Raw genomic sequence first — 19624 nt, 5'->3', positions numbered from 1 at the left:
CCAAATGACATTAATATACAGAAATAAAAACCAGTACGGAAATGCTCTTACGGATTCTAACCTGAAAGTACATCCTTCTCTACAGACAGCAAAACTTTTATCTAAAAAATATTGAGTCAGGGAAATAAAATCCATCAATATTTTAACATCTGCTTTTCCTTTCCTTTTCTCTTTTTCTAAAATAAGATTTCTATCTGAGGTTAGAGAATTCAATAAAATAAATGCGGTTTTCCTGGCAGTACCTTTAAAAAATAAAAAAGGAACCTGAAAAAGCATGTCTAGCCAAAAACATTCTCTTCTCTTGTTGTCTATAACTCTTCCTACTTTCACCTTTCATTTTCTTGCTTGCTAGTATATCTAGTCTGTCCTTCTTTACTGGAAAATTTTCAAAAGACTTTAAATAAGCAAAAGGATTATTGGGTATCCTTTCACCATCTGGAGGACCTTCCCAGTATTTTCTGATTCTTATAGGGATCTATGCCTTTGTCCCTATTTTGCAACTCTGTTAGAAACACAGAAGTTAAACTGTAGAGGGCTGATGGCAACCAGGAATACCTATCAGGTAAAGATGTAACTAATTACCATGCAGTATAAGTGCCCCATCTGCATCTGTTAGCATTCCTCATTGCCTATTATGTCTACCCTCTGGAATTCCCCCTGAACTGGTTTTAACATTTTACTCGTTTTCCCATTAATTAATGAGTGAAATAATGCTCTTAAAATGTGTTCATTTTATATTTGTAGGACAGTCATGATTTTACCTTTTCAAAAGGCTACTCTTTAATTATCCCATGGCTGAGCAAATTATTATTTGAAACTTAAGTAAGAGCTTGAAAGAAATATTACTGTTAATTTTATCCCCATTTAAACACTTCTTAAATTAATGTACATAATGCTATTTTAAGATTTTAATACAATTTATTACCCCAAAATCTTAATAGTCATTAAAAAGAAATTCTCCTCCTAAGTGACAGAGCGAAGCCAGGAACAGTGTATTATACAAGAAGAGCACTGAATCCTTGTAATGATGACAAACATTTTTTAAGCACTTGCTATGAGAGACACTCTTCTAAAGCACTCACTGAATCTTCACAACCACCCCATGATACAGGTACGGCATGTTCTACCTAAGGAAACTGAGTCAGAGTAGTTAAGTCATACTGCTAGTAAGCAGTAGAGCTATGATTCAAACTGAATTTGGCTCTAGACTAAATTAGATTACCTCTCAGAAAAGAAAAAAAGAACTTTTAAAGAGCCAAGAACTTTAAGTGCCATTATTCCTGGCTACTGTTACCAATGTTAGCAAAGAATAATCCTGACCCGTATTATGAAAAAGTGCTATTAGAGAGATTTCAAGCCTAACTCCTTTGTGGGTAGCAGCAATAACAGGAATAATAAAGGCGGTCAAAAGGTGGAAGGGCCTAGGAAGGTAAAAAAGTCATAGAAGGGGTGGGTTATATGCCAAACTGAAAATTAAGAAAATCTATTTTATGATAGTAAACATTCAATTTAATCCTAACTTTGAAAGTTTTGTCTCAAGCTCATACAAAATTCATACAATACTCCTAAACTGTATTTTCCTCACGAAAGAACAATCATATAGGACCTCCTGCTCTACACTTCTTTTGTGGCAGGACTTGGAAAGAAGCTGGCTTTCAAGGGTATTGAACCAACCTATTAAAAGGCTTAGTATCAACTGTAAAGTCTATTCATGCTTGAAACTGTGCTCAACTAAATAGCTAGTAATTACCATTCTTTTCTAGACTTTCTTGATCCTCAAACTCTTTATAGAGCACTGAAATCCTTAAAACAGCTCCAGAATGACCCATACTGACAAAGAGCTTCAAAGATGTGACCTAGGACAGTCCAAGCTCACTAAAAGCTGCTAAACCCGAGGACTTCTCAACACATCGTAAATTCCAAGACAAACACTTGCTCCCTTCCTCTTAGCCAGAGGTAAAAACCTCACTAGGTGAAAAAGCAGCTTACTATTTGAATTACTAATGGTCTTCAAGTGTAGGCTTGAAGGTTAAATATATAAAGATTAAGCAGAGAATTTTCCCAATTCTTAGAAAAACTTAAAGCTATGGTTAAAGTGTTAATAGAACTAACTTGTCACCCTCAGTAAGTGTTTACAGAGCAACACTCAGTATATAACTTCATGAGCAGAACCATCAAGGCTAGAAAATAAATTAGACACGATTGATGTGTTAGATGAACTGATTAAGTAAGATGTAAGGATAAAGGTACTAATTATAAAAGTTACTAAACATTGTCCTAGCAATTAAGAATAGAAAATTACAGATTGGATAACATCTTGAAAAATATCATTTACCTGTCACAATACTGATCAAGTAAGTCTGGATTAAGTACGACTTACAGGCAGGGATAGTAAACAAAATAAAAAACTACACTGGGCCTAATTATTCTAAAATATTTCCACAAAACATCAAGCACTTGGAAAATTGTTTTGAAAAAAAAAATTAATGTTTATTTATTTTTCATAGAGAAAGAGAGAGACAGAGCATGAGTGGGGCAGGGGCAGAGACAGAGGGAGACACAGAATCTGAAGCAGGCTCCAGGCTCTGAGCTGTCAGCACAGAGCCCCACGCGGCCTCAAATTCACAAGCCAAGAGCCAAAGTCCGAGGCTCAACCAACTGAGCCACCTAGGCGCCCCAGAAAATTCTATTTTGATTTCAAGTACCATCTAAATATTTAAACTCACAAACCCCAGATAATGCATTTTCCTATCATTAAAAGTATTAGTTATTAAATATTTCAAGATACTTTTCTTCTTCACAAAGTGTAAATTCAAAAAACTAAAAGAGGTAGGTAGTTTTCACCAAAAGTTTTAACTAACTGGAACACTCACAAGCAGCAAACCTGACAAGGCTTCAGAAATACAACTTGTCTCCCAACAACAGAGATGTCTTCAACTGTGCTTGCCTGGATATTTCTGGAGTGTCACTCTCTTCACTCTTAGGTATATAAAAGTTTTCAGCAATAAAGAAAACTGAAGGCAAGATGGTACTCACTTTTCAATGTCAATGCCAAGTGGATTAGCAGGACGCAGAGACAAGGGAGGAATTCCTTTATTCCTGTCAGTACGCATATCATAATAATTCATTTCATCAACCCACACAGCAGACTGATCCAAAATACCTATCAAAATGAGGAGCACATCCTTAATAAGACACAGGTTAAGTCTTTCGCTATTGCTTCACTTTTTAAAGACCTAAAACAAAATGCACACTAAGGTAATTTTTAAGAGATTTGACAGCACAAAAGCTCTGTTTGTTTTTTGGGTGTCTTCTTTTTTTAATGGCTTGTGGCTTGATTAAAAACACTAAAAATCTATCAAATGGCAAAAATAATATCTCTTGCTTCATGGTTACATTGTACATTATTCAACAGAGAAGACAAGCTAAGCCTCTGAGAAAAAGTTCTGCTCAAACAAATGTATTTTATAAAAAATAAACAGTATAATTAAGTTGGCTAATTCAAAAAAATATCCAACAATTCTTTATATAAAGATATCAGTCAAACACTTTCCAAGAAATGCATGGCTTGAGTAATGGAAATGACTAGGATATTCAGGAAAAATGGACAGACACTGTGAACAAAATATAATCTCTGAAAATGGTACTCTCTTTTATGTGACCAGATTCTTGACATTCACTTTGGCATAGGACTAACAGGCTTACCACTTCTGAATGTGGGTTGAAACAGAAAATGGGCAAAGGGCCAATGGGTGGCTTGAGGCTGTGAAGGCTTCGTGGAAGGTATTTGATCCCAGGCAACTTCTAGCTGTATGAACCTTTGTGAACCAACTAATTCTTTTAGTACCCACAGTTCTGACAGAATGCAACAAGAGGCTTTGTTAGAAGTTATGCTCAAGTCTAGATACTCCTGAGTTCAGTCTGATAAGCCTTTACTGAACCTATACTGTGCCAGGTCCTGGGCAGGATGTTTTAGAATAAAGTTAAAACTTTCGATTGTCTTTATCTGTTGTATAAATATAAGACATTGCTGGATTCTGCCAAAATGTTTTAAGTTCCTCCAGAAAACTGATAACAAGTTCCTGCTTTAATTTTTAATTTTTGACGTTAAATAAAAATGAGTAAATAAAAACAGGAATATTATATATGTACAACGTATGCAGACACATATGTGTGCACATGCGTGTATATACATGTATAAATATGTGTGTATATATGTATATATGTGTGTGTGTGTGTGTATATATATATATATATTTTTAATTCTCCCTTAAATTCCTTATCTAAGTTTTTATTTATGGAAAAAAAATCCAGGAATATAAGGAAGATAATGCTGTAGAAAAGCTCTATGTTTTATGATAGAGAACAAAAACAATTTGCAAAATTATTTACTTTTCAGTTTAAGAGAGATATGTGACCTGGGCTTAATTAAGCCTGTGATAGCCATACTTTAAATAAATGTTTATCAAGTACAGACCATGTACAAGACATTGCAAGACCAGAAAGATGAATCTGACACTATCCTAATTTTAGTAGGCGAGATGGCCATACACAGAAATAACTATGAGAAGAATAATTTAAAGTGATTAATTAAACACTTACTTAGGGTAAGGGTCTATACTAAGCACTATACAATACATGCTCTAACTCATTTAATCCTGTGAGGTAGGTAATACTGTTGTTCCACTTTTACCCACAAAAAAACCTAAGCATTCAAGTTCCACAGCTTGTGGTGCTAGAGCGCAGGTTTGTATTCAGAGTGACCCCTCAGACCAATTTGAGGAAGCAAGTGTTAAGTTCATAAAAAGTAACATATAAAGTGCTATAGGATACAAAAAAGAGAGATTATTTCTAGTTTGGAGGGCTAAAGGCACATTCTGGCCAGGCAACATTGTGTCCTGGCCTCAAAGGAGAGAGAAAAAGAAGGAAACAAGAACATTATTTAGATACTATGATTGCTAATTTGGCCACATCAGGAGGATATTTTACCTCAAATCTCAAATGCATAATACAAAGAAATGCAATTACTGTGTTCAAGATCAAGGAACTAAAATTGGCAAAGCAAACTGTTAAATAAACAGATTTTATAAAGAATTTAGGATAATAATTCTCTCATGACCATCCTCCTTAGGTTTTACTGTTAGCTCACTAAACTGCGTTTCCAAAAGTAATGCAAATTTTAACCAATATCCCATTCCTGTCAAAATAAATATAATCTAAGATAATGAGATGTGAAAATAGGAAAGTTTTATACAAATCTACCAGTTATAGATTTTAAAAGACAAAACGTATTTTCATTTTCCTCTTTAGAAAAAAGTCATAAAAGATGGATACCTATTTTTTCAGGTTTGAGTAGCTTGAAAGACACTGTTGAGGTTCCTCTGCCACCTGACTTGGTTGTGACAATAATGTCTCCTTTGTCATTTTTAGCTTGTCCCACTCGGCATACTATTTTACTTGCAGACATCCATTCTGCCGTCAGGAGGCAATTATGTCCACAAATTGTCAAACCTGAAAATAAAAGCATGCATGTAACAAAGTTCAAAAGAACAAAGATCTTAGTCATGTCTGTTACATAAAAAGACAATTCTTCTGTCAGTCTTACCAGGTTTTCTCCATGAAGAAAATAAATCTAGAAATAACATTTCCTGTTCAATAGTTATTACTATTACTGAATATACCCAATGTTATTTGCAAACATACTGTCTCTATTGATTTTTGTCTACTCTTTTATCTCTAATATCAAAGACTTCTTTAGATTATACTTAAGTTTCTTCAAACACCAATGGGATTAAAAAAAAAAAATGACCATAATAATTATGTGTAGGCATTCCATATACTCAGTTTATGAGAATCTTAAATTATGTTCGTAGGTTTTAGAAGGGGAAATTATTACTATTATTAGAAATCAAAGTTGCTGATATAAAATTCTACAGTGTACAAAGAAATGTATATATCATTCCCTACAAACAAATATATTTATCCATCTTCCTAAACATAATCTGCACTTACTTTTCCTAGTGTTTAAATTATATATTGCATACATGGAGGATATTTTATTCCAGGCACAGCTTGAAATCAGGTGAATGTAGTTAATGTTCTTGGGAATTACTGGATTACTATTTCATTTTTAATATCTGCATCCTATAAAGGTAGTGCATGGTGCCTTTGAGTTTCCCTAATGATACTATTACTATACTACATTCTGTTCTCATAGTAAACCAACACTCCCAAAACCTCAACTCGTGCCCGGCATCTCAGGCCCGATACCAAGTAAATTATTATAATTTAGGCAGTAGCCAAATATGGAGGCACTGAAAGATTACAGTGAGGAAGATGTACCCCAGACAGAACACCAATATATCACCATATGGACATACTGCCAGCTCTTCTACTAACTTATTTTCTTTGTATTTTCTATCCTGCAGAGAACAATGTAATAAATATTTATGGAAAAAGTAAACCGAACTGTATGTGGTAAAGACCCAGACACTTCACACTTTCTTTTCTCATTATTTAACTTTTTATACTGCTCAACAGTCAAGTTTGGTAATACAATTTTTTTTCAGATACCAGGAACACCTCAATTAATGCCAAATTTGGTTTAAAAAATGTAGGAAGGGAGTCAAGTCATCCTTCGTTAAAATGAAAGCACTATTTAGTAGGAATGTTGTACTAACCATTGAGAAAAATAACTACATTTCAAAGATGCATTTATTGAAATAATGAATTTTAGAGATTTCCCTAAAACAGCTATATGATTTATACATGTATGGAATCCTAATAATAGCATTTAAAGGCTTCTTTAGGACTAAGTTTTCTTTTGGTTTCTTTAAATGTGTAATGGCATTTACACATTTTTAAATGCATTCATAATTCAAAATTATTTTTTCAAAATGGGAACATCTTTGATATCTTTCCTGAAAATCAATTTTGTTTTGAAAAATGTAAACAATCTAAGAGATTGAAAGCACCCCTAGAATTCCTCTCCATCTTTAAGATAAGCACTGAGTAGGGAGCTTGGGTGGCTCAGTCGGTTAAGCATCAGACTCTTGATTTTGGCTCAGGTCATGATCTCACAGTTCATGGGCTTGAGCCCCACATTGGACTCTGTGCTGACAGCGGTAAGCCTGCTTGGGATTCTCTTTCTCCCTCTTTCTCTGCCCCTTCTCCCATGCTTGCTCACTCTCTCAAAATAAATAAATGAACTTAAGAAAAAAAGAAAAGATAGGCACTGTGAAACACTTCAGTGAATATTTGCTCAAATAATTTTTATGCATACATAAATCAGTCTATGTATTTTTTAAATGAATGAAAAAAGTTTTAATTAATAAACTGAATACTTTTAGTGTTATATATGGTGGGTATTTTGATATTACTCTAGGTCAATACATTAATGTTTTTAAAGTTTATACTATCAGAAAGATTCTTGTCATTTTAAATATTAACTCATTTCAGAAAGGAAAATTACTCAACAATAAATGTCAGGATTTAACATAAAGTCATTCCTAATATAGGTTCCTTGCTAAAGAACAACCTTATGATTAAAACTGAGCAATGAGGGGCGCCTGGGTGGCTCAGTCAGTTAAGTGTCCAACTTTGGCTCAGATGATGATCTCACTGCGCTGACAGCTCAGAGCCTGGAGCCTGCTTCAGACTCTGTGCCTCCCTCTCTCTCTGCTCCTCCCCCACTCATGCTCTCTCTCTCTCTCTCTCTCCCTCAAAAATAAACATTTAAAAGATTTAAAAAAAAAAAAAAAACTGAACAATGAGAGAGGCACCCGTGTTAAACATTGGACTCAAGCCCCATGTCCAGCCCCACATTGGGATTCTCTCTCTCCCTCTCTGTCTGCCCCTCTCCCACTCCCACGTTCACATACTCTAAATAAATAAATAAGTAAGTAAGTAAGTAAGTAAATAAATAAATAAATAAATATATTTTAAAAATTAAGAAATGGAATTAGCTTTCCAATAATACTGACAGGAAGCCTAAAAACATGTTCAGATGAACAAACATGAATGATATCCATGAAAGCACAAGTTGGAAAAAACTACCCAGAATAAGTTTATTCATCTAGTTGTAGCTGCTATAAAGTTTTCTCTGATTTAATATCTGCTTTGCATGTTAACTAAAAAAAAAAATTAATAATCCTCATTTAATTTTAAACATAGATTTGAATAGATCATTTTAAATGTCATAAAAGTTAAATAAGATAGTAAGAAAGATTTCTTAATTTCTTAAGGACATTTTTAGTAAGTCGCTGCAAGCTAAGAAATCTGCTTCATACAATATAATATCTTTTTTTTAAGTAACTTGTAGAATTTCAAATAAACTGCTTTTATAATGTTTTACTTGGCTAGTGTAGACTTCATCTGAGCTAAAAACACTCAAATTATTTAGCAGGTTAAGTTTGCTTTTTTTATAAAATGGTTTCTTGGCAATACATAGGCAGGTTGAAAGCTGAACTAGTGAGGTTTATAAAAGTATACACACTTAGTCAAATAAGAACAGCACTGCCTGAAGCTAAAGCAAGATTAAAATTTACATAGACTAGTAACTGTCATGTTGGGAGCTTCCAGTTAAAATGTAGGACATAACCTCCATCTGTATGGTTTATTTGCCTGCATTCTAAAGACTATTCTACTTTGGAAGAAGAAAAAACTAAAATGAGCTACGTCAAAAAACCAAGACAAAAGTTAAATAAGACTATCTTCATAAGAATAATTAATTTAAATATTGTTTACTGGAGAAACAAAAACCATGGCTAGAGAAAAATATAAAATAAGACATTTAAATAACACTAGTGAAAAGAGTTAGCTGGGAAGCACAAAAATCAGTTATTAAATATAGTACTGAGCTCCAATTTACTTTCTCTTTTCCAAGGGTTTTCCAGATGGCCAAAAAACAATCTGTCAACCTGCACCAATAATGCAAGAAAAACAAGTTCCAACTCATAATCTCCAGTATTTTACCAATAGGTCCCTCATAAATTAAGAAGAGTCAAGAGAATGTCTGAATCCAGAAAAGTTTATATGGGAAATTGGCATATACATGCAGTAGCATATACTGAAGCCTCTCCCTTCCTCATTCTGAATGCACCTCTACTCTGAATGCACTTCAGAGTTCACAGGAAAATAATCCTAACTGACCATACAATTATATTTATAATTAGCTCTCTACCCTGGCTGTACATGACACTTATTTGCATTTTCAAAAAGATGATTAGGCTCCATCTTTAGACTGAGACATAGCAGCCAGAGCATTTGTTTTAAGTTCTAGAGGAGATTAAGACAAGCCAAGGGATGGCCCCCAATGTTTACAGCAGCAGCATCTACAATAACTAACTTATGGAAACAGCTCAAATGTCCATCGACTAATGAGTAGATAAAGAAGATATACATATACAGAATATCACTCAGCCATAAAAAATAATGCAATCTTGCCATTTGCAATGACATGGATAGAGCTAGAGACTATTATGCTAAGTGAAATAAGTCAGTCAGAGAAAGACAAATACCATGTGATTTCACTCATGTGTAATTTAAGAAACAAAACAAATGGGCATAGGGAAAAAAGGAAAGGGAAAGGCAAACTAAGAAACAGACTCTTAACTATAGAGATCAAACTGATAGTGTGGTACCAAGGAGAGAGAGTTTAGATTTGATTTGAAGGGCAATAAGAAACAGAAGAGGCATAATTCACAGAGCACTAGAGAAAGAACACAAACAGTTGTATAATGGAGGGAAAAACTAAAGACAGCAAAAATAGCTAGGAGGCTGTTTGAGCAATCAAAGCAGGAGAGATCAAAACTGAGGAAATGGAGGCAAAATCTCACCTGTGGGAAACTTTCTGAAGGACTTAGTGATAGGCAATTTTGACAAGATTTGATAAAATAATGATTTTAACAGAAAAGTCATAAAACCAAATAATTCTTTAATCTTTATTCAGATCATTCTGTACAGATCACAATGTTGTTTTTATATCGTCTTGTCTCAACTGCCCACTATAAAACTGCATTTACCATGGAAACACAGCACAGTTCTTGCTCTTACCAATGAGGTCAGTTGGGCCAGTCCCAAGGTTTTCTCCTCTAATTATGACCTTTGTCCATGGTATTCCTTCGTTTGGAGAGATGCCTGTCACAAGGGGGGGTTGTCGCAATCGGGACATTCTGCTTTGTTGAGCAAATTGGAGATCTAGTTACAGAAGTAATCTGTTAGAAAGAAAAGAAAAGGATTAAGTGACAACTGAAATAAGCGTTGACTAAAAATACAAGAATGCTAGACACGAAGTACCAAAACATAAAAACAATTCTTAAACATATAGTTCTGAATTTCTTAGTTGTCATTTAGCTTCTCTGCCAACATCTCATGAACATTAAATTTACCAAGGACACTGTACCTAGTACTGTGAGGGAAATGTCAGAAAAATAATAGACAACTAAGCCCTTGGTTCTAGAACTTTCAATAAAATGACAGAACCTAATGTCACCATTTAGTTCTATGCTTATACCTGCAGAACCCTCAAAATATGCTAGAAATTGTTCTACTCTCAAAGTTGTTAAAGGAAAATGTTCTGATTATCATGTTCACAAATAGTAAAATACATCTATATTCCCATAGGTATACTGAACTTCACTTTATTTTTGTATTATACTTAGTATAACAACTCTTTTTCAATGTGATCAAATCAATATATTGACATTTTTACAAAACCTAGAATGTAGACGTACTGGCAAAAGCATGAATTTGCCAACTGTTCTGAGTGTAGCAGAGTCGGTAAAATTGCAGTTTCTGAGGTCAAATACACTTGCTTTCACAGCCTGGTGCTCCAATTTACTAATTCTGTTCTAAACCCTCTGTTTTCATATATGTAAAATGAACCTCATAATAGAACCTTTCAAAGATTACAATTAAGGTTACATAGGATAATCCTAGCACAGTACCTAGCATATGGTAGGCAACCAATACATAATAAAACCTCACTAATACACTCCTGAAGAGCTCCTCAATTGCTCAAGGCTTCAGATGCCCCAGAAGATGAAGGGGAGGTTCAGAGCAAAACAGCAAGAAATTTCAGGTTTTCTATATCTTCACATACTGAGAAGTTAAGACACCCTGGCATCTGCCTTCAACCTTGCAGTCCTCAGGAGATTAGAAGTTTAGTCTCTGAAGAGCCAAGCTGAAGAGGACCTGTAATCAGGAATACCAGGCACAGTAAGGGTGATTAAGTGTCAATGTGCACACCTAACTGTGAGAATATTCAGGCCTCTTCCTTCTCTGCTCTTATACCTCTATCAGCAAGGTGTGAAAGCTCACCCTGCAATAAGTTGAATATTATTCTCTGGGGAAATTAAAGGGGAAAAAGACCAAAGATCTTGACATGTAAGGGTCTTCTCCCCCCAAAAGAAGGGCTATTTGCAGTCGTATTACCCAACAGAAAATCCACTTACAAACTCTGCCCATATACAAACTAAACAAACCAGCTATTCCCAGACTCTAAAATATACAAGGACAGCCAAAGACTATAAGATGGTCAAGGAAAATATGTAAGAGAGAGATGGAAGTCAGATAAACAAAAAAATCCACAGAAAACAGAGATAAGGCAAATGTAATACACTAAACTGTGTCCCCTAAAAAATAGCATGCTATAAAGGTAAAATGAGTTTATATAGATGGGATCTAATCCAATATGACTGGTGTCCTTATAAGAAGAGGAAATTAGGACACAGACACACATGCAAGAAGACAATTTGAGGACACAGGGAGAGGTCAACTAGCTATAAGACAAGGAGAGAGGCTTCAGATGAAACCAACCTTGCTGACCCCTTTAACTTGCAGCCTCCAGAATCATGAGAAAATAAATTTCTATTGTTTCAACTTTTTAACTACCCAATCTATTGGACTTTGTTATGGCATTTTTAGCAAACAAACACGGAAGAAAAACAAAAATAAGGCCTTTAAAAGTATTATAAGCTTTGACCCCAAATTAGTATCTGCAGAGGGAGAAAATTTTTATCTTAAAGAATAGGATGTCATGAAAAGGAATCAATCCAAGAGTAAAAACTTTTGAAACTTTCAAAAGAGGCAAAAGAAAACAAGATTTATATTGTACTTTTAATGCAGGAACTGACACTGGTTTAACCAAAGGTAGCAATAAGGCTGCAAATAGGCAGATGTGTGTTTGGGAGTAGGAGAGGTGAATAAAGACAGAAATGGAATTATACATTTTATCTAAAATTGATTATCAAGATAATGGCAGATTAGACACAGAATCTGGAAATGTGGAGGTAGATGGCAGAAGAGTTATAGGTATCTGGGTTATGTTGTATAATAAAAAATGTTACTGACCTTTGTCCCTAGTTTCTGGGAGACTCAAAATCCAGGAAGTATCTTTGTTATTCATGAGCCTTCAATATCATATGTATGTAATATTCATGACATCTCAATATCAAAGCCTAACCAGAAAGGGCAACCATGTGATTAGAGGGTTAGGGTTTTGAGCCATCATCAGCTTGGCCTCTTCTAGAAAAGGGGAATGAGGCCTGAGATTGAGTTCAATCTCATTAGCCAATGAAGCAATCAATCATGCCTACATAATTTATTTAATACAATTAAAATAACAAAACAACAACAACAAAAGAAGGACAGGAAAGAGATTATCAATCATCCAACAAACCAAATGAGAAAACTCAAGTTATTTTGAACCCCTCCCCTTCCCTATCCTACTTCCTAAATCAAAGAGTCAAAATCTTTCTGTTAGAATCCAAAGTCAACTATTCATCTCAGAGCTTGTGGTTTTCCCAGTTAAGACATTCACCTTCTCAGGGTGCCTGGGTGGCTCAGTTGGTTAAGCATCCGATTTCGGCTCAGGTCATGATCTCACAGTCCATGGGTCAGGTTCTATGCTGACAGCTGTGGTCTGCAGCCTGCTTCGGATTCTGTGTCTCCCTCTATTTCTGCCCCAACCCCACTCATGTTCTGTCTCTCTGTCTCTGTCTCTGTCTCTCTCTCAAAAATAAACATAAATTTTTTTTTTAAATAAAGAAAAATCCTGTTTAAAAAAAAAAGAAACATTAAAAAATTTAAAAAAAAAAATTCATCTTCTCTCCCTGGATATTTAACAGACTTCTAACTGGTTACTCAGCCCCGATTACTTCTCCACTACAATCCACTCTCAGCAAACACCTGCTAAAATACAGATCTAATCAACATCATCCCAGATTTTAAATTTTTTTTTTTAACGTTTATTTATTTTTGAGACAGAGAGAGACAGAGCATGAACGGGAGAGGGGCAGAGAGAGAGGGAGACACAGAATCGGAAACAGGCTCCAGGCTCTGAGCCATCAGCCCAGAGCCTGACGTGGGGCTCGAACTCACGGACCGCGAGATCGTGACCTGAGCCGAAGTCGGACTCTTAACTGACTGAGCCACCCAGGCGCCCCATCATCCCAGATTTTAAAAAATCTTCCACGACACTCCACTACTCAGAAGTCTCCAGTGCCCACAAAATCCTTACCATTTTATTAAAACCTGTCACAACTATTCTGTATTTCCTACTTCACTCTCAATCATTTCCTTCATTTGATACTAACTATATAAGCCCAGTCACCTTTTATGAACCGTCAAGAACTTTTATGCCTTCATGATTTATCTTATTTTGACTAAATAGAAAGTCTTTCCAAGTTTGCTAAACCCTTACCAATATTTCAAGGTCAATCTAAAATAGTCTCCCTGATCCTCTACAATGCTTCTGATACATAATTCTAATATTCACTGTGTTAAATCTTAGATATCATGTTTACATCTCCTCTTTGAAAACACAAGATGTTTAACCAACTCTATACAACCAATGCTTATCATACATATCTCACAAAATAAATATTATCATATGACTGCTGAAAGAAATCACATAAATTCTGAATGTTTTCTGAATGTTTCATGGTATCAGTGGAACACTGGAATTAAAATAGGACAAAGAGAAGAAATACAAGGGGTAAAGTAAAGAGACATAGTCTATATAACCTATTGGGTATAGAGACATAGTCTATATACCTATTGGGTATATAGACATGTATATTAGGTATATCCATGCAAAAATCTTTTAAAAGTTTAAAGGACACTTGTATACAACACCTTCACAAAGAATAAAATACTCAGTAGTACATTTTACAAAAATGCAAAACTAGTACTTTGAAAACCACAAGATAATATTGAAAAAGATTCAAAAGCTAAATAAATGGAAAGATATGGACAGGAAGGCTTAATACTGTTAAGATGACAATACTCAACTTGATCTGTAAATAAAATTCAATCCCTATTAAATTCTCAGCTGGCTTTTTTGCAGAAATTGACAAGCTGATCAGGAAATTGTATGGAAATGGAAAGGAACTAGGACACCTAAAGACACCAGCAGATTGAAAGTAAGGGGATGGAGAACCATCTATCATGACAATGGTCATCAAAAGAAGGCCGGATTACATCAGACAATCTAAATTTTAAAATAAAGACTGCAACAAGAGATGAAGGAGGGCATTCTATCATAATTAAGAGGTCTATCCACCAAAAAGATCTAACAATTGTAAGTATTTAGGCTTCCAACATGAAAGAACCCAAATATGTAAGTCAATTAATCACAAACATAAAATAACTCATTGATAATAATACCATAATAGTAGGGGACTTCAACACCCCACTTACAACAATGGACCGATCATGTAAGCAGAAAATCAACAAGGAAAGAATGGCTTTGAATGACACACTGGACCAGATGAACTTAACAGATATATTCAGAACATTTCATCCTAAAGCAGAATACACATTTTTCTTGAGTGCACATGAAACATTCTCCAGAATAGATCACATACTAGGTTATAAATCAATCCTCAACAAGTACAAAAAGATCAAGATCATACCTTGCATATTTTGAGACCATAATGCTATAAAACTGGAAATCAACCACAAGAAAGACCATGAATACTTGGAGATTAAAGAACATCCTACTAAAGAACGAATGGGTTAACCAAGAAACTAAAGAGGAAATTAAAAAGTACATGGAAGCCAATGAAAATGAACACACGACAATCTAAAACTTCTGGGATGCAGCAAAGGCATAAGAGGGAAGTATATAGCAATCCAGGTCTTCCTAAAGAAGCAAGAAAGGTCTCAAGTTCACAACTTAACAGCTGGGGGGGGGAAAAAAAAAAAAACCAGCAAATAAAGCCCAAAACCAGCACAAGAAGGAAAATAATAGACATCAGAGCAGAAATCAATGATACAGATATTAAAACAACAGAACAATGAAACCAGGAGTTGGTTCTTTGAAAGAATTAATAAAATTGATAAACCCCCAGTCAGACTGATAAAAAAAGTACCCAAATAAAATCATGAAAGAAAGAGGAGATCACAACAAACACTGCAGAAACACAAACAATAAGAGAATATTATGAACAATTATACACTGAAAAATTCTGGAAGAAATGAACAAATCTGGAAGAAATGACAATCTGGAAGAAATTAACAAATTCCTAGAAACATATAAACTACCGAAACTGAAACAGAAAGAAATAGAAAATTTGAACAGACCCATAACCAGTAAGGAAATTGCATCAGTAATCAAAAATCTCCCAACAAACAACAGTCCAGGGCCAGATGACTTTTCAGGGGAATTCTACCAAACATTCAAAGAAGAGTTAACACCTACTCTTTTGAGGTTGTTCCAAAAAATATAAATGAAAGGAAAACTTCAAAACTAATTCTACGAGTCCAGCATTACCTTGATTCCAAAACCAAAGACCCTACAAAAAAGGTGAACTACAGACCAATTTCCCTGATGAACATGGATGCAAAAATTCTTAACAAGATACTAGCAAATGGGATCCAACAATACATTAAAAGAATTATTCACCACAATTAAATGGGATTTATTCCTGGGATGCAGGGCTGGTTCAATATCTGCAAATCAATCAATGTGATACATCACATTAAAAAAAGAAAGGATAAGAACCTCATGATACTCTCAACAGATGCAGAGAAAGCATGACAAAATACAGCATCCTTTCTTTATAAAAACCCTCAAGAAAGTAGGGAGAGAAGGAACATACCTCAAAATCATGAAGGCCATATATGAAAAATTCACAACTAATATCATCCTCATTGGGAAAAAACTGAGCTTTCCCTCTAAAGCCAAGAACAAGACAGTGATGCCCACTCTCACCACTGTTAATCAACATAGTGTTGGAAGTCCTAGCCTCAGCAATCAGACAAAAAAATAAATAAATAATAATAATAATAAATAAATAAAAATAAATTAAAAAAAAATAAAATGCATCCAACTCGGCAAGGAGAAAGTCAAACTTTCACTCTTCGCAGATGACATGATACTCCACTACATCAAAAAACTGCTAGAACTGGGGCGCCTGGGTGGCGCAGTCGGTTAAGCGTCCGACTTCAGCCAGGTCACGATCTCGCGGTCCGTGAGTTCGAGCCCCGCGTCAGGCTCTGGGCTGATGGCTCGGAGCCTGGAGCCTGTTTCCGATTCTGTGTCTCCCTCTCTCTCTGCCCCTCCCCCGTTCATGCTCTGTCTCTCTCTGTCCCAAAAATAAAAAATGTTGAAAAAAAAAAAAATTTAAAAAAAAAAAAAAAAAAACTGCTAGAACTGATACATGAATTCAGGAAAGTCGAAGGACATAAAAACAACATACAGAAATTGATACACCAATAATAAAGCAACAGAAAGAGAAATCAAGGAATTGATTCCATTTAAAATTGCACCAAACACCATAAAATACCTAGGAATAAGCCTAACAAAAGAGGTGAAAATCTATAAACTGAAACCTATACAAAGCTTATGAAAGAAACTGAAGAAGAAGACACAAGAAAGTGGAAAAAATTCCATACTCATGGATTGGGAGAACAAATATTGTTAAAATGTCGATACTACCCAAAACAATCAGCACATTCAATGCAATCTCTATCAAAATAACACCAGCAGTCTTCACAGAGCTAAATAAACAATTCTAAAATTTGTATGGAACCAGAAAAGAGCCTGAATAGCCAAAGCAATCCTGAAAAAGAAAACCAAAGCTGGAGGCATCACAATTCTGGACTTCCAAGCTGTATTACAAAGCAGTAATCATTAAGACAGGAGAGTACTGGCACAAAAACACATAGATCAGTGGAACAGAACAGAGAATCCAGAAATGTTCCAATGTATGGCCAACTAATCTTTGACAAAGCAAGAAAGAATATCCAATGGAAAAAAGTCAGTCTCTTCAGCAAATGGTGTTGGGAAAACTGGACAGCAACATGCAGAAGAATGATGGGGCGCCTGGGTGGCTCAGTCGGTTAAGCGGCCGACTTCGGCTCAGGTCATGATCTCGCGGTCCGTGAGTTCGAGCCCCGCGTCAGGCTCTGTGCTGACTGCTCAGAGCCTGGAGCCTGTTTCAGATTCTGTGCCTCCCTCTCTCTGACCCTCCCCTGTTCATGCTCTGTCTCTCCCTGTCTCAAAAATAAATAAAAAAAAGTTAAAAAAAAAATTTAAAAAAAAGAATGAACCTGGACCACTTTCTTATACCATACAAAAAAATAAACTCAAAATGGATGAAAGACCTAAATGTAAGACAGGAAGCCATCAAAATCCTAGAAGAGAAAACAGGCAACAACCTCTTTGACCTCGACCCCAGCAAGTTCTTAGTTGATATGTCTCCAGAGGCAAGAAACAAAAAGTAAAATGAACTATTGGGGCCTCATCAAAGTAAAAAGTTTCTGCACAGTAAACAATCAGCAAAACTAAAAATGGGAGAAAATATTTGCAAATGACATATCGGTTAAAGGGTTAGTATCCAAAATCTATAAAGAACTTTTCAAACTCAACACACAAAAAAACAAATAATCAAGTGAACAAATGGGCATAAGACATGAATAGACACTTTTTCAAAGAAGACATCCAGATGGCTAACAGACACATGAAAAGCTGTCCAACATCACTCATCCTCAGGGAAATACAAATCAAAACCACAATGAGATACTACCACACACCTGTCAGAATGGCTAAAATTAACAACTCAGGTGATAATTGATGTTGGTGAGGATGCAGAGAAAGAGGAACCCTTTTGCACTGCTGGTGGGAAAGTAAACTGGTACAACCACTCTAGAAAACAGTATGGAGGTTCCTCAAAAACTTAAAAATAGAACTACCTATGACTCAGCAATTGCACTACTAGGTATTTACCCAACAGACACAGGACTGCTGATTCGAAGGGGCACATGCACCCCAGTGTTTATGGCAGCACTATCAACAATAGCCAGAGTATGGAAAGAGCCCAAATGTACATCGACTAATAATTGGATAATGAAGATGTAGTGTGTATACATATAATGGAATATTAGCAATCAAGAAGAATGAAATCTTGCCATTTGCAACAACATGGATGGAACCAGAGTATATTATGCTAAGTGAAATAAGTCTATCGCAGAAAGATAAATATCATATGATTTCACTCATATGTGGAACTTAAAAAAATAAAACAGAGGGGAAGGGAAGGAAAAATAAGATAAAAACAGAGAGGGAGACAAACCATAAGGGACTCTTAAGTAGAGAGAACAAACTGAGGTTTGCTTGAGGGGTGTTGTGTGGAAGGATGAGCTAAATGGGCGATTACCATGAAGGAGGGCATTTGTTGGGATGAACATTTGGTGTTACATGTAAGTGATGAATAACTAAATTCTATTCTTGAAATCATTAATACACTATATATTAACTAACATATTTTTTTAATTAAAAAAATGTTAAAAAAAGATAACAAAAAATTTCTTCAGGGGGTATCTGGGTGGCTCAGTCGATTAAGTGTCTGACTCTTGATTTCAGCTCAGGTCATTGATCTCACTGTTGGCAGATCAAGCCTCAGGTTGGGCTCTGCACTGAGCATGGAGCCTGCCTGGGTTTCTCTGCCTCTGTCTCTATCTCTCTCTGCTCCTCCATCCTCCCCTCCCCCACCACCGAATGTACGTGTGTGTGTGTGTGTGTGTGTGTGTGTGTGTGCTCTTGCTCTCTCAAAATTAGTAAGTAAACATTTAAAAAATTCTTCAGATAAGTTTAAAGAGGCATACAAAGTTTATAGTATTTTGCTAGGATATTTCAGAGAATTTAAAAATCACTCAATACACACAGATATTAGATACTCAGTTTTCATCTGAGAGAACTTCCCAGTTTACTAGCACAGGGAGCTAAACAAAATCATAAAGCCACAGTCCTATGGCTTGAGGAGTAGGAGGATGGAGATTTGAGCTAACAGTAACTAGAAAGAGAGGAACAAAGTCCTGGAGCAGATGGAGCCACAGAGGCAGAAAAACATTACTGAAACCCTGGGCTGACCCCTGAACGGTACGTGAGAGACTCCAAATAGCACAGTAGACAGCAACTTAAAGAATGAAAGCTTAAAGAATGAAAGAAGCAGTGATTTCAATTGCTGCCCACTACAGGAGAGACAAGATTTTGAAATCTGAATCTAATCAAATTAACAATGTCTGTTAAAAAATATTCTTTAATGAAAAATTTTTAAAAAGCCAATGCTCTTCAGAAGAATACAAAAAAATCCAAAGTCTTAAAATGTATTATCCACAT

At 35.4% G+C, this 19624-nt stretch overlaps 1 protein-coding gene across 6 annotated transcripts in view; it reads right to left on the bottom strand.

Moving 5' to 3' along the window:
- EXOC2 (exocyst complex component 2) overlaps positions 1 to 19624 on the bottom strand; it is a 282492-nt gene that overhangs the window by 211830 nt on the left and 51038 nt on the right. For all 6 annotated transcript variants that reach the window (XM_058733209.1, XM_058733203.1, XM_058733204.1 and 3 more), the window contains 3 exons: positions 10054 to 10214; positions 5335 to 5511; positions 3037 to 3163 (listed from right to left, as the gene is read on the bottom strand). In XM_058733209.1, the coding sequence (XP_058589192.1) occupies positions 3037 to 3163; positions 5335 to 5511; positions 10054 to 10171 (422 nt within the window). In that variant the 5' untranslated portion in view covers positions 10172 to 10214. The remainder of the gene's footprint in view (positions 1 to 3036; positions 3164 to 5334; positions 5512 to 10053; positions 10215 to 19624) is intronic.

This window comes from Neofelis nebulosa, chromosome 6, assembly GCF_028018385.1.
Source record: "Neofelis nebulosa isolate mNeoNeb1 chromosome 6, mNeoNeb1.pri, whole genome shotgun sequence".
In the NCBI taxonomy this organism is placed as follows: domain Eukaryota; kingdom Metazoa; phylum Chordata; class Mammalia; order Carnivora; family Felidae; genus Neofelis; species Neofelis nebulosa.
This window is presented reverse-complemented; position numbering and strand designations above follow the sequence as displayed.